This window comes from Salvelinus fontinalis, chromosome 21 (genome assembly GCF_029448725.1).
Source record: "Salvelinus fontinalis isolate EN_2023a chromosome 21, ASM2944872v1, whole genome shotgun sequence".
Lineage (NCBI taxonomy): Eukaryota > Metazoa > Chordata > Actinopteri > Salmoniformes > Salmonidae > Salvelinus > Salvelinus fontinalis.
Genome location: NC_074685.1, coordinates 26,592,076 through 26,604,970, shown reverse-complemented (window position 1 = coordinate 26,604,970; position 12,895 = coordinate 26,592,076). Strand labels below are relative to the sequence as shown.

General features: G+C 42.6%; 1 protein-coding gene across 13 annotated transcripts in view; it reads right to left on the bottom strand.

The window, feature by feature from the left end:
• The window catches only part of LOC129818514 (guanine nucleotide exchange factor VAV2-like), a 233,384-nt gene that overhangs the window by 157,961 nt on the left and 62,528 nt on the right, over nt 1-12,895 (bottom strand). For all 13 annotated transcript variants that reach the window (XM_055874476.1, XM_055874478.1, XM_055874480.1 and 10 more), the window contains exon 2: nt 4,804-4,920. In XM_055874476.1, the coding sequence (XP_055730451.1) occupies nt 4,804-4,920 (117 nt within the window). The remainder of the gene's footprint in view (nt 1-4,803; nt 4,921-12,895) is intronic.

Genomic DNA, 12,895 nt, shown 5'->3' with positions numbered 1-12,895 from the left:
CGACCCATCATTCAGGGCTGTTTTGAGCCCCACATTTTGCATATTATTTTTGCATTAATATGTGTCACATATATGTTTGCAACCAATGTAAAAAATATAGAATTGAGCTAATAAAACCGCATACAAACAATGTCTCTTTTTTGTTTTCTTGAGTAAAGCAGCTCCTTAATGCAGGTGTTTCAGCCTAGCTCAAGGCTTTCTGTGGTGGTGGGGCAAGCCAGCAGAACATACGGAGCGTTGCGCGGTGATTGGCTCTGTGTTCTGTCACTCATTAGGACATTACGTCACAGCTAAGGTTAGACCATGAAAACTCTAGCCCCTTAGTTTTTTTTTTTTTTTACCTTTATTTAACTATGCAAGTCAGTTAAGAACAAATTCTTATTTACAATGATGTCCTACCGGGGAACAGTGGGTTAACTGCCTTGTTCAGGGGCAGAACGACAGATTTTTACCTTGTCAGCTCAGGATTCGATACAGCAACCTTTCGGTTACTGGGTCAACGCTCTGACCACTAGGCAACCTGCCGACTCAAGTGCTGCCATAGAGTCACTTTAGAACTGCCCATCCAAGAAGGCTCAAGGTCATTGGCCACAGATAAAATGCCGTCAAATCATGTTATATATACAGTAGCTTTGATTGAACTGATCATGTCAGTCATCATCATGAATCAAGTCGACAATCGGCCATTGGACATAAACATTACACAACAAGTTGGAAATCGCATATTCAACAATGAGTGGTTTGGAAGAAATCAGTGACAGTGGCTGTGTGGTCCCAAATCTGTGATTAAGGGTCTCTGTTTCAAATTTTGAATGATAAACATTCAACATAAGCCATGCTGTCAATGAAGCATGACTTGTGCCGTGCTCAAAACAACTGTTGACTCGGAACTGAGAAGTCTTGAAATCAATGAAATCAAGTTAACTGGGAATTCCGGAAAAACGAGCTCCGACTGGGAAATATGTTTTGAATGGTCATCCAACTTGGAATTGTGAGTCGGGAACTCGGGCCTCTTTCTAGAGCTATGATCTGAAGATCAATGACGCCCTCATGATTCGACCTTGTTTTTTTCATGATTCGATCATGATTCGACCTTGAGTTCCCAGTTGTCTTGAAAGCACCATAAATCCATAGAATTCCAGACTTTGATGACAACATTTGCCCACGAAGGACAGCCATGCCACCTTCCTGTTCAAGTGAGCACAGCACAACAAGGTGAGTCCAAAAATGTATTGTATGCTGCTGCATAAATGATGTAATATGCCAGGGAGATATGTATACTGCAGCTAAGAAAGTAAAATCTAAGTGTAATCTAAGTGTATGTTGTGTAGTAAGCTGTTAGTAGCCCATGTGCCTCACCCTAATAATTTGGTCTATTTTCACCTCTTAATTTCGCCTACTGTTCTGACTTGGTGGTGCACATGTAGCCTATAACCTGTTTCAGAGAAATGTAATCATTGAATATTGTAAGAGCTTTCATGGTCTGCTTATATGCCCCCTTTATTTATTCTACGGTTCTGACTTGGTGTACAGGGAGAACACTGTAAGAACGGCCCATGTTCTGAATTCTGTCGCTGTACATTTAAAAAGTTCTAAACAAATATTTCTATTGACTAAAGTTACATCAGTCCTAGCTCGCTCATTAATGTCTTAATTGAAATTACGGATTGCCTCTTATCTGCTTGTCGTCCCTTAATGCCATAGTTTGTACATCTCAATTGTCAGTAGAAACCACCTTTCTTTAAGCAAGTCAGCCATATCAGCTATGTTTTTTAAAGGCAGTAAATGAGGCTGAATGAACTGTTTCGCTGCCAGGCAAGGCTACGCTGATAGCCAGGTGTAGCAGTGATAAAGTGTTGGGACTGCTGTTGGGACTCTGCTGTTGGGACAGCTTTATGGGCACCATTTGTCACCGTTATAGTGCAATTAATGTATTATTTAGTGTTTTGTTGTGTAGTGGCTTTGCTGGCGTGCATCCCACATTTATACATTTTTTGCTCCACCGAGATTTACATGCTAAAATCGCCACTGCTCAAAACAATGGCAATTTTGATGTAGAGTCTGATGCAGCTGAAAGAGAGTGCAGTCATGTGCAACTTTGACTGTAAATTGTTCCCCTGTCCTTCACGTTACTTTAGTAAAGTGATTGTTGCTTCATCTCTGGGCTTCTTCTCATTGCACAGGCTGTCAGCCAATTTTGCACTCAAATGCACACAGCCATTGCGAAACGCCATTTACCTTGATGCCACAATATCAATTCAATGAATTACAGTCTGAAAGTGTGGCTAGTCCATGAATCAGTTACAATTCAAAGTCAGTTTCGTGTAGAAATAATATAAACTGTCTTCGCTGTCTGCATTTTAAAGAACAATGCTTTGCCTAATGAAGATGACAGTGCAGGATGTCAGAACTTCCATCTCTCATCATCAGCCACAAGTCACAGACAGACCGGAAATCCCCCAATACTGATAAACGGTTAACAGGTGCAGCCTAATTATGCTCATCATCTCAACAGCCAAACAAACTGATTGCCATGTTCATTTAAATGACAGCCATGTTTCTCTGGGAAGCTAATTAAAAGGTAGAAAATCAAGGCTGTTGTGAGGTAGTGGAGGGAGCGTTTAGACCCAAGCGCTCCCCCGGGTCTACTGTAATAAGCTGTTTTCATCGGTAATGATGTCATAATGAATATCTAATGAAGGGGGGGGTTCTGTCCATCTGTGTGGAACAAGAGCTTCTATCCCGGGTGGTAAGGGGTGATGGTGGTGAGAAAAGGAGAAGGGAGTTGGGGTGCTGGAGAAGGGTAGTGTGGGAGAATGTGTGGAGGAGAGAGGGGCAATGGAGAAGATTTGAGGCGGGGGGTTCTATCTGTTTCAACGACCCAGAACAAGATCACTGAAAGGGGGGTGGGAGAAGTTCTGAGGGTGCAATTACTGTGCCTGCAGCACTGTGGGTCAGTTAGCCCCATCTCCCTCTGTCTCCCAATCATATGACCCGGGATAGGCCATCATTAGAGAGAGAGATGGATTGGAAGGGTGGAAAGGTGAACTCTGTTGCCCCTGACAGCCAGCCAGTGCAAACATACAGTATGAGAGGATGAGGAGAAGAAGAAGCTGATGAATCTAGATCAGATGCATCTGATTCAAGCCCCTGATCCCCAACCCCTCTCACCCATACCCTGTGTTTAACATCATAAAACACTTTCAAGGAGAAAATCCATGTTGTAAGTATAAAAAAGTATAAAAAAGTGAACAACGAGTAGGAAGAAAGACTTCAAGAGGCTGTCTAACCAGCCTTTCTACAAGAAGACAAACACCCTCCTTTAGCTTTGCTTAATAGGGAACGCAAGCACGCGCACCCACACATTTAAATGTAAGCCACATTAGAGGGGATCTGTTCACGTCAATATATTATAATGTGATGCTTTCCCTTAATGGAAAATCAATGCGAAGACAAGCCTGCCACCTCTGAGACCATGAAAAACGCAATTTCCAAATTGACATGTGGAGGGTGTGTGGGATTGATTCTGACTGGGGCCCAATTTTAATATAATTTACTGTGAGCTCATTGACTCTCAGACACCTACAAAATGCCAAATTACAGGCCTCCTTTTCTCTCTCTTGTGGCCTCCATGTCCATACATCTGTCAGATAAGGATTTTCATGGGGTTAAATGCCAAAACAGTCAATGTCAACTGAGCCTGGAGGGCATGGCCAGAGGATCTGATGACACTCACAGTGAAGATTAAAGTATGTCCTATAACTAATTAAATCCTGTTCCCATTCAGACATTTCCCCACACCTCAAACTTCAGCCCCGGAAGGCCATTTACACCATCAACAAACACCTCTGATCTGACTCATTCCACCTAGAGACAACAGTGGAAAAAATTGTCCAAACTAATCCTAGCATCACAGCATACTGTATACTGGCACTACATATATACAGTATCCTATCCTACTCTGCATATGTGCAATGCTTTAGTAACCCACTAGCCTGGCGAGACCTCAACCATCCCCCATGGTTCACAGTAAATAGGATTAGCTGTAAAGAGAGATATCCAGTTAAATGTTCCCTGGATCTAACACGGACACCTCCAGGGCAAGTGAAGAGAACAGGAGGGTTTAACTGCAAGCTGAGGCCCACACCCAGACAGAGCAGAACGGAGCAGAAGCCATGGGATACTGTAATACCCCAGTGCTTATATCCTGTCCCTAACCCCCACCCCTCACAGTAATACCTGGAAATGAGTCAGCCTACTGCTGCTGAGCCACACACACACACACACACACACACACACACACACACACACACACACACACACACACACACACACACACACACACACACACACACACACACACAGCTTCCAGGAAAAACCATGTACCATCTCACACACTGGCATAAAACAATGATATACATATTCACCCAACCACACTCACTGACACATACACAAAGCGCTGACCCTGAAGGGACACCGTATGCTCTGAAAGCTGAAATGCACAATACCCTGCTGCTACAGCAGTCAGATCTGACTGTGAGCTGTAAAAACATTACTATTAGATTTCACCCAAAACATCCCATATTCTAATCAAATCTGTGCTGAGCTTATCATTCCAACAATACTGGCTCTCCATAACCAAGCACATTATATTTTCTGAGTTGAGCATTGGGAAAAAATATCCTATCTCCGAGTAAGACATTTTGCAGGACAGAACACTCAACACTTCAATAGCTACACACACAGCCTTGTCATGAGGGCCCAAACCACAATGACCTCCCATTCAAAATCAATATCACTCACCTTGCCGAAGTCCCTGACATCAAACAGGTCAAATGGGTCAAACAGCTCACTGTTGCGCAGGCCAAACTTGTCGTGGCACACCTTGAGGAATGTTCGGATGTTCTTCAGACACAGAAACTGGAAGAGAGAGAAAGGAAACACCACAATGTCAGAAACAGTGTGGAGATCTGTGACGAAGCGCACTTATGATTTCCCATTCGTTTGGACATTACACTGTGTCGTGTCTTTGACTATGCCAGATTAATTGCTATGACATGCTATTCTATAAAATAATTTCTCCGTAATTAATATTACCTGATTGAACTAATCATGTAAATATTAATTAACTAGAGAGGGACACCACGAAATAATATTTATAGAGCTGTTATCTTTCGAATAAACTCTTAAAGATTTAGTAATAGTTTACATCCATAGCAGTCACCTTAATCGTCATTTTATTCAGTCTCATCTGAAAGTTGTAAATCCTTGATTATCTGCAAGAATCCTGGCTAACAAGTTGAATCAGCAATACAAAATTGGGTTTAATTATTTATTTACTAAATACCTAACTAATCACACAGAATCACACATACAAAATGAAATCATAACTTGATCACAAATTACGTCATACAGAAAAACGTCCCTAGCGGGCGGAATAGATATGACAGCTTGTTACACAAAGAAAAGGGGCGGGTTGGTGAAAGGGCGGGAGACTGGGACAGGGCCGAAGCTGTGCTATCGTAAATACAGTATCTTATGCATTCTAAATTACCGCCCATTTGAAAAGGAAAATGCAATAAATATTTACTCTGAGCTGCGCTTCAGTAGGTTGGTGGTAGATGGAAGACCGTATCGCCAACCCGAGTCCTCTGTCCTTTGAAGAATGTCTCTGGTGATCACTGAATACGTTGGAGTAACGTCGTGTGTAGTAGACGGGATACTCTGACTGTCCTTCCTAACCTACGTTTGTAGCAGCTGTTGCTAACTCAACGGCTAGGAGGTATCCCTTCTGTAGTGAATACGAGTTCAAAGTTCATACCATTTGCAACCAAAGTCCATGCTGATGTTGGCTTAGTTCTGTAGTAATTGTCTGAACCATTCTGACATCGGATCGTCATCCTAGCGTCCCGGAACAGGAAGTTATATTTTTGTCAATGGCTTTTATAGTGGAGGGAGAGGGGTGTGTCTGAAAAGTTTATAACCCATGTCTCTTCACAGGGGCAGGCCCCTGGTTGAGCAGAAGCCAAGCTTATGAAAACACAAATCTCTCATTTGGAAGCTAAAATTAAATTTCATCTCTTCACAAATAATTTCATATTCAAACATTTGAATTAAACAACAATTCCATGTGAATCAGATACCTCTGAGGTTTAGACTTTCCACAGTAAAGTTTATGTCATTCTATCATTGATGAGAATGTGTCAGAGAGCAACCGAACTGACATGATATACCTTAAGTACCACCGCATATGTTCAGTTGGTCGGATTACCAGAATATAGTTCATTCCCCCCCACCTTCTGATGTTCTCAGAATCTCTATGTTAACCAATGGGTTTTCTTATGTCACATCAGTTATAGTAGGGAGAGAGAAAAAGGGGGAAAGAGGTATTTATGACTGTCATAAACCTACCCCCAACCCAACGTCATGACAACTGCATTGATTTCTAGCCCTTCAAGTGTAATAATTGATTATGTTGCTAACATTCAGTGGTGGAAAAAGTACCCAATTGTCATACTTGCGTAAAAGTAAAGATACCTTCATAGAAAATGACTTAAGTAAAAGTAAAAGTCACCAAGTAAAATCCTACTTGAGTAAAAGTAAAAAAGTATTTGGTTTTAAATATACTTAAGTATCAAAAGTAAAAGTATAAATAATTTCAAATTCCTTATATTAAGTAAACCAGACGGCATGATTTTCTTGTTTTTTTTTAATTTATGGATAGACCTCGGACATAATTTACCAACAAAGCATTTGTGTTTAGAAAGTCCACCAGATCAGATGCAATAGGGATGAAAGGGGATTTTATCTTTAGGTGCTTTCCTGTCCCACTAAGCATTCAAAATATAACAAGTACTTTTGGGTGTCAGAGAAAATAAATGGGGTAAAAAGTACATTATTTTCTTTAGGAATGTAGTGAAGTAAAAGTATAAAAGTAGTCAAAAATATAAATAGTAAAGTAAAGTACAGATACAACCAAAAATTATTGAAGTACTACTTTAAAGTATTTTTACTTAAGTACTTAACACAACTGCTAACCTTTTCAAGCATATTCCTATCGCTAAACATGTCCCAGAGTGTTTTTATAAAAGATAACACTCGAGTAGAAATGCTAACATTGTTTATTAGAGTTTAAAGTGACATTGTACAGTATCGCCGACCTGTACCCACCACCATGACCTGTACCCACCACCACGACCTGTACCCACCACCATGACCTGTACCCACCACCATGACCTGTACCCACCACCACGACCTGTACCCACCACCACGAACTGTACCCACCACCACCACAACCTGTACCCACCACCACGACGACCTGTACCCACCACCACGACGACTTGTACCCACCACCAAGACCTGTACCCACCACCAAGACCTGTACCCACCACCAAGACCTGTACCCACCACCAAGACCTGTACCCACCACCAAGACCTGTACCCACCACCACGACCTGTAACCACCACCACGACCTGTACCCACCACCACGGCCTGTACCCACCACCACGGCTTGTTTGTGGATAGATGTTTTGGGAGAGCGCCTCCCTGGTCCCATGTGCATAGTTTTTAACCAGCAGGTGCGCACGCTCAGTAATGAGAAGGTTCTGTGTTGAGGGGTATTTTCCTAATAGTGGTCTTCATCTGTTAAATGATGTATGTGCTGAGATGTTGCGATAATGGCCATTGAAATGATACCTAATGAATAATATTGATTATAGAGTGACGTGAATCTTAATTGACAAAAGTAAAAGAAGGAAAGAACTGTTGTACTAAAAGAGGGACTGCTGTGAACATCTGAACTACTTCTAGCTCAACCTCTCCTAGTTATTAAACAGGAGCGGTTAACAAGCAATATCAGTGTGATATATTTTAGAGAATAGGTCAATTTCATTTCCTGGCCATGATTGACAGGCTCTCCACTTCCTCCGCCTGTATGTATGTTAAGCGTGATTAAACACAATGACAGACTGATTGTGCTCCTGAGGCTCAGTCTAAGTCTGGGACTGAAGTACTGTAGTGCTCTAAATCAGACAGCACAGGCAGAGAGACCACCTGTCTCCTAGCATTGTCCTCCAAGTCATGTCATAGTATCTCATAGTATTATCACTGACTCAAACCCACACTAGGGTCACCTCTTCAGGTATAGGAGATGTGCTGTATGAACTGTGCTTTCCCTCTAGCATGGATTTAGACATCATTGGATTTGGAAGTACATATTAGACACCATTTGGTATAAGCCATCGGCCTTATGCACTGATGTTGTAGCTACTATATGATCCTGCTCTCTATAGCAGGGATGGGCAACAGGCATGGCCGTAGGGCCGATTTCCAATTTAAAAAGAAAGATGTATTGTGGCCCCGATTAAATCTTTGAGCCTGAAACACATCCTTGACTCCTTTCAGCTGCTATGGAATGCGTGTTGATAGCGGGATGTACGTTACATTTGGATTTGGGGGGGGGGGGGGGGGGGCACCGGCTGTGTGTTCATGTTAGTAGCATTTTTAAGTGAATAGGCTTATGTGTTTGAGATATGATATGATCCATTATTGTCCATTGTCATGGATATTCATCCTGTGTGTACAGACCTCAGAGACCTTCTGACTCATTCACATTCATGCAGCACATCCACACAGAGAAAGTCACCGCACTGAGCCCTATAAGAGAGCCACGCCGGCCAGCGACGAGAAATGTGATTGGCTAGCCTGCTGCCGTAGCATTTGCAGTTCACCAGCTAAGGTTATCATGTCTGCTGATCTTCAAAAGGAGAGGGAAAAAAGTGTATTCTTTTGCCAGGGATAAAAGGTAACATTTGCAAGAGGTGGTTGGAGTGGGTGGCTCCAGATAGAGATCATAGAAGTGACTATGTGGAGGACATTCTAATGCATGTAGCCTATTGTACATAACAGAGATGAGGGGGGACGGGGGAATTATGATCTGCTCAGTGGAAAACACACATAAACAGACCAGCTCTGAACACACTAAACATGGTCAGGTCCTCAACTGCTGCTAGTCTTGTCTGTGATTTTTCTGTGTGAAATAGTTAATTTAGCACATCTCTTGTATCTCAAACAGCAATAAGCCATTTCTTATCAAGCCATTCTTATTATTGAGACATTAGATTTGGTTTCACCAACAACCCTGCATGTTTACAAAGAGTAACCCAGTCCAACATTGAAGACGCCATACAGTATCATGATCTGTCATGATCTGTCGTGACACACAAAAAGACACACCTGGAGGGACCACTGTGTTTGTGCATCTTCTAGCCTGTGTGTGTGTGTGTGTGTGTGTGTGTGTGTGTGTGTGTGTGTGTGTGTGTGTGTGTGTGTGTGTGTGTGTGTGTGTGTGTGTGTGTGTGTGTGTGTGTGTGTGTGTGTGTGTGTGTGTGTGTGTGTGTGTGTGTGTGTGTGTGTGTGTGCATGCTCTACTGAAGTGACATCTACGACTTAGACTTCGGACTTTTTATAGAGCAAACAACAGCCAACAACCGGCATTAACAAGAAAGAAGACTTGTTGGTTTGGGGCGGAGAAGAGAAACAGGAAGAGAGGAGGATGACAAGGGTGAACAGCAAAAAGAAGCAGGAAGCAAAAAGCTGTCATCCCCTGACAGCACCTCGGGGGAGGGCCCAACCCCACCCCGTCACACAGAGAATAATGCATTACCACAACGCTGTGGAGGTACCGTAACCCTGGAGGGCACTGCATCCCCACTACTTCAGAAATGATGGGATGCAAATTAGAGCTTCCTCATAAACCCGAGCGCTCTGAAATGAAAGGGATGGAAAGGGGGGGTGAGGAGGGGGAGGAGAAGGCGATGAGGGTTGTTTTGGCAAAACTGAGGTGCTTTGGTGTCAGGGAAAAGAGAAAACGATGAGGGGGAAAGCCGGGAAAGAACAAGCCCCGTGGGGGAGAGGAGGGTGGGAGGAGGAGAAGGGTTGTTGTGTCTGACTGAGGATGATGAAAAAGAACAAGTGTGGAGCAACTGAGCAAGCTAGGGGGAAAAGAGGGGAATACAGTCTGCAGAGAGACGGGGAGTGGAGAGATGAAGAGATGGATTCACGCAGACTGAGACAGCCAATGTGAGTCAGTGACAGGATCAGACAGTCAGTCACAGGATTAGTTTAGTCAGTGGGAGAGAGTGAAGGCTGTCTAGGAGAGAGTCAAGCAGACAAACACAGTCATTTAAAAGACAAAGGCAGCGGCTGGTGCTGTGTGGTGCTGTGTCTACAGGAGTGAATCACTCCACACACCTCTGCAAAGTGAGAACAGAATTGAACAGAACACTGCAGGGGGGAAAGAGAGAGCAACTTCCGTGGTTGCCATGGTGCTGTAAGGCAGCCTAAACAGAGAGCTCTGTACATTTGTTACGTATTTTAGTTCTAGTTTAGATTTAGTTTTTTAAAATCAGCTTTTTTGTTTTTGATTAGTCATTGGGTTGTTGATTGGATATATCTGGTTGATTTTACCCACAGAGTTGCAGACTGATGACAGGTTGGCTGGCTAGCTAGCTGGCTAATGTACAATGTTTGCATTTAAAAGTTGCATCTCAGCACCGGCTGCTTTTTGATCAATGAGACCTGACTGCATTATGGAAATGGAGAGAGCTCGTACTGAACATGACTACTCTTCTGGACTGATGTGTGGTGGGCTTTTCTTGCGCTGTAGCAGCAGCAGAGGCATCACCCAAGTGGGTGCTACACATTAGTTGTGGAGGAGTACGAAGTCCAGGCTACGGAGAGGCTGAGCTGAGGACGACATCAGGACGAGCAGCCATCTCCATCACTATCACCTGGCATCACCATCATCTGGAATCACCTGGCATCGCCATCCTCTAACTCAGTTAAGGAACCTGAGATTGCTGATCTAGTGAGTGAGGCCTGCTCTAGGGCCTAGGCTATGACAACGTCGTCATGTCCTTTGTTTTGTTGTGTGTTCTATGTATAACCCACGTATGCCTAGTAGGTTAGGTCTACTGTGTAGCCTTCGACTACTATGTTTATGTTTGTTCATTTTTAACCATTTATTTAAGACGACCACTTTTGTGTATCATCCTCAATGATTTTAAATGCATTATCCACATGCATTGTTGTATCGTGTTTGAAATTGTCAAATAAATATATCTATCTATGCAACCCTTTCCTGTTCTCCACAGCAGCCCACATAAAAGAGGCTGCACTGCTTCTGACAGATGGGTGAGGCGCTACAGGGAGAGAGGTGTGTGTGTGTGTGTGTGTGTGTGTGTGTGTGTGTGTGTGTGTGTGTGTGTGTGTGTGTGTGTGTGTGTGTAAAGACCAGGCTCTTGTGGTGAAGAATCTGTGAAACCTACAGTTGAACACCTCAAATATTTCTAATACTGTGCTAGATACTACAGTATGTTGACTGTTTTGTGCTACGAGAACACACACATGGAAGTCCATGCTCTGTCTTTAATCCTCTCACCAGCCCTGCCATTAGGCTTACAAACACCCTTCTCTCTGGGGATAGGTAGTCAGCCACACCCTGTGATTGGTGGTGTGTGTGAACAGACACCCAGGGTGCCTGGAGGACACCAGGGGGCCACAGACCCTGGTGGACCCCCCCCCCCCACACACTGTTATCCCTGACAGCAGGCAGACTTCCGGGTCGCACAGATGTTAAAGCCAGTCAAGAGAAAGGCCCTGCTCAGGCTAATTGGGGAGGCAGACGCCCCATGAATAATACATGGCGGTACTATGCAAATATTAATCTGATAGCATTACCCCTAAAGCTCCATATAAGGGCACGGAGCACCCATGTTATTAGATCAAGCCCCAACACATAACACACGAAGCCTTTCAAATTTGCACAGGTTTACAGGTTTTCAGAAAGGTTCATCTCCATTACAAAGGATGATAATTCATTGGAAAAGCCAGACTCCAGAGGGAGAGGTGCACTAGGTTTTCAGAATGGTTGAGATTGAAGTCCACCTTCACCTTTGCTCCCACTGTATATAAAGATGTAACCACACAAGCTAATTGCCTTAAGGGGCAGTTCTGAGATAAGAGGAATACTTGACTAGGGAAGTGTACCAGGGTTGGGTAGGTTACTTTCTAAATGTAATCCGTTAGTTACTAGTTACATGTCCAAAATTGTAATCAGTAATGTAACTTTTGGAATACCCAAACTCAGTAAAGTAATCTGATTACCTTCCGTTACTTAAGAGTCATTGGAAGAAGATAAAAAGGATCCATCAATCGCATTTGGTGTCATCATAGTGGTCTCTGACTCGCTCAGGTGGAACAAACTTAACTGAATGCCATTGAGAAAAGAGAAAGGTGTCATATTGTTTTCACAAACATCCTTTCTGAATTTAAAATTAGTCCAAGAAATAATGATCTAGTTCTTAAAAGAGTATCTGTAATCTGGTTACAATATTTTTGCTAGTAACGTAATTGACTACAGTTAAAACATTTTGTTATAATCACATGTAATCAGTTACTCCCCAACCCTTGAGTGTATAGTGCAACTAACCTCTCTCTCTCTCTCTCTCTCTCTCTCTCTCTCAAATTCAAATTCAAATTCAAGCTGCTTTATTGGCATGAAAAACATTGTGTCAATATTGCCAAAGCAACAATGTATACAATATACATTGTAATACAATTAAAACAATGACAAATAATAATAATATAGAATTTCAGTAAATAATAATACAAAATTAAATATAAAAATAGTAACAATAAAATGGTAACAGTCAATAGTCGAATGTAATGTATGGTGTAATGCACCACTACCACCACCACCATCATTAAACTGCTATCATTACCAATACCACCCATACCATTACTATTTGGAATGATAAACAATAATAATAATACTAATAACAATAACAGTAATAACAATAACATTCCTAATAAGTAAGTTACTGCTTACTATGC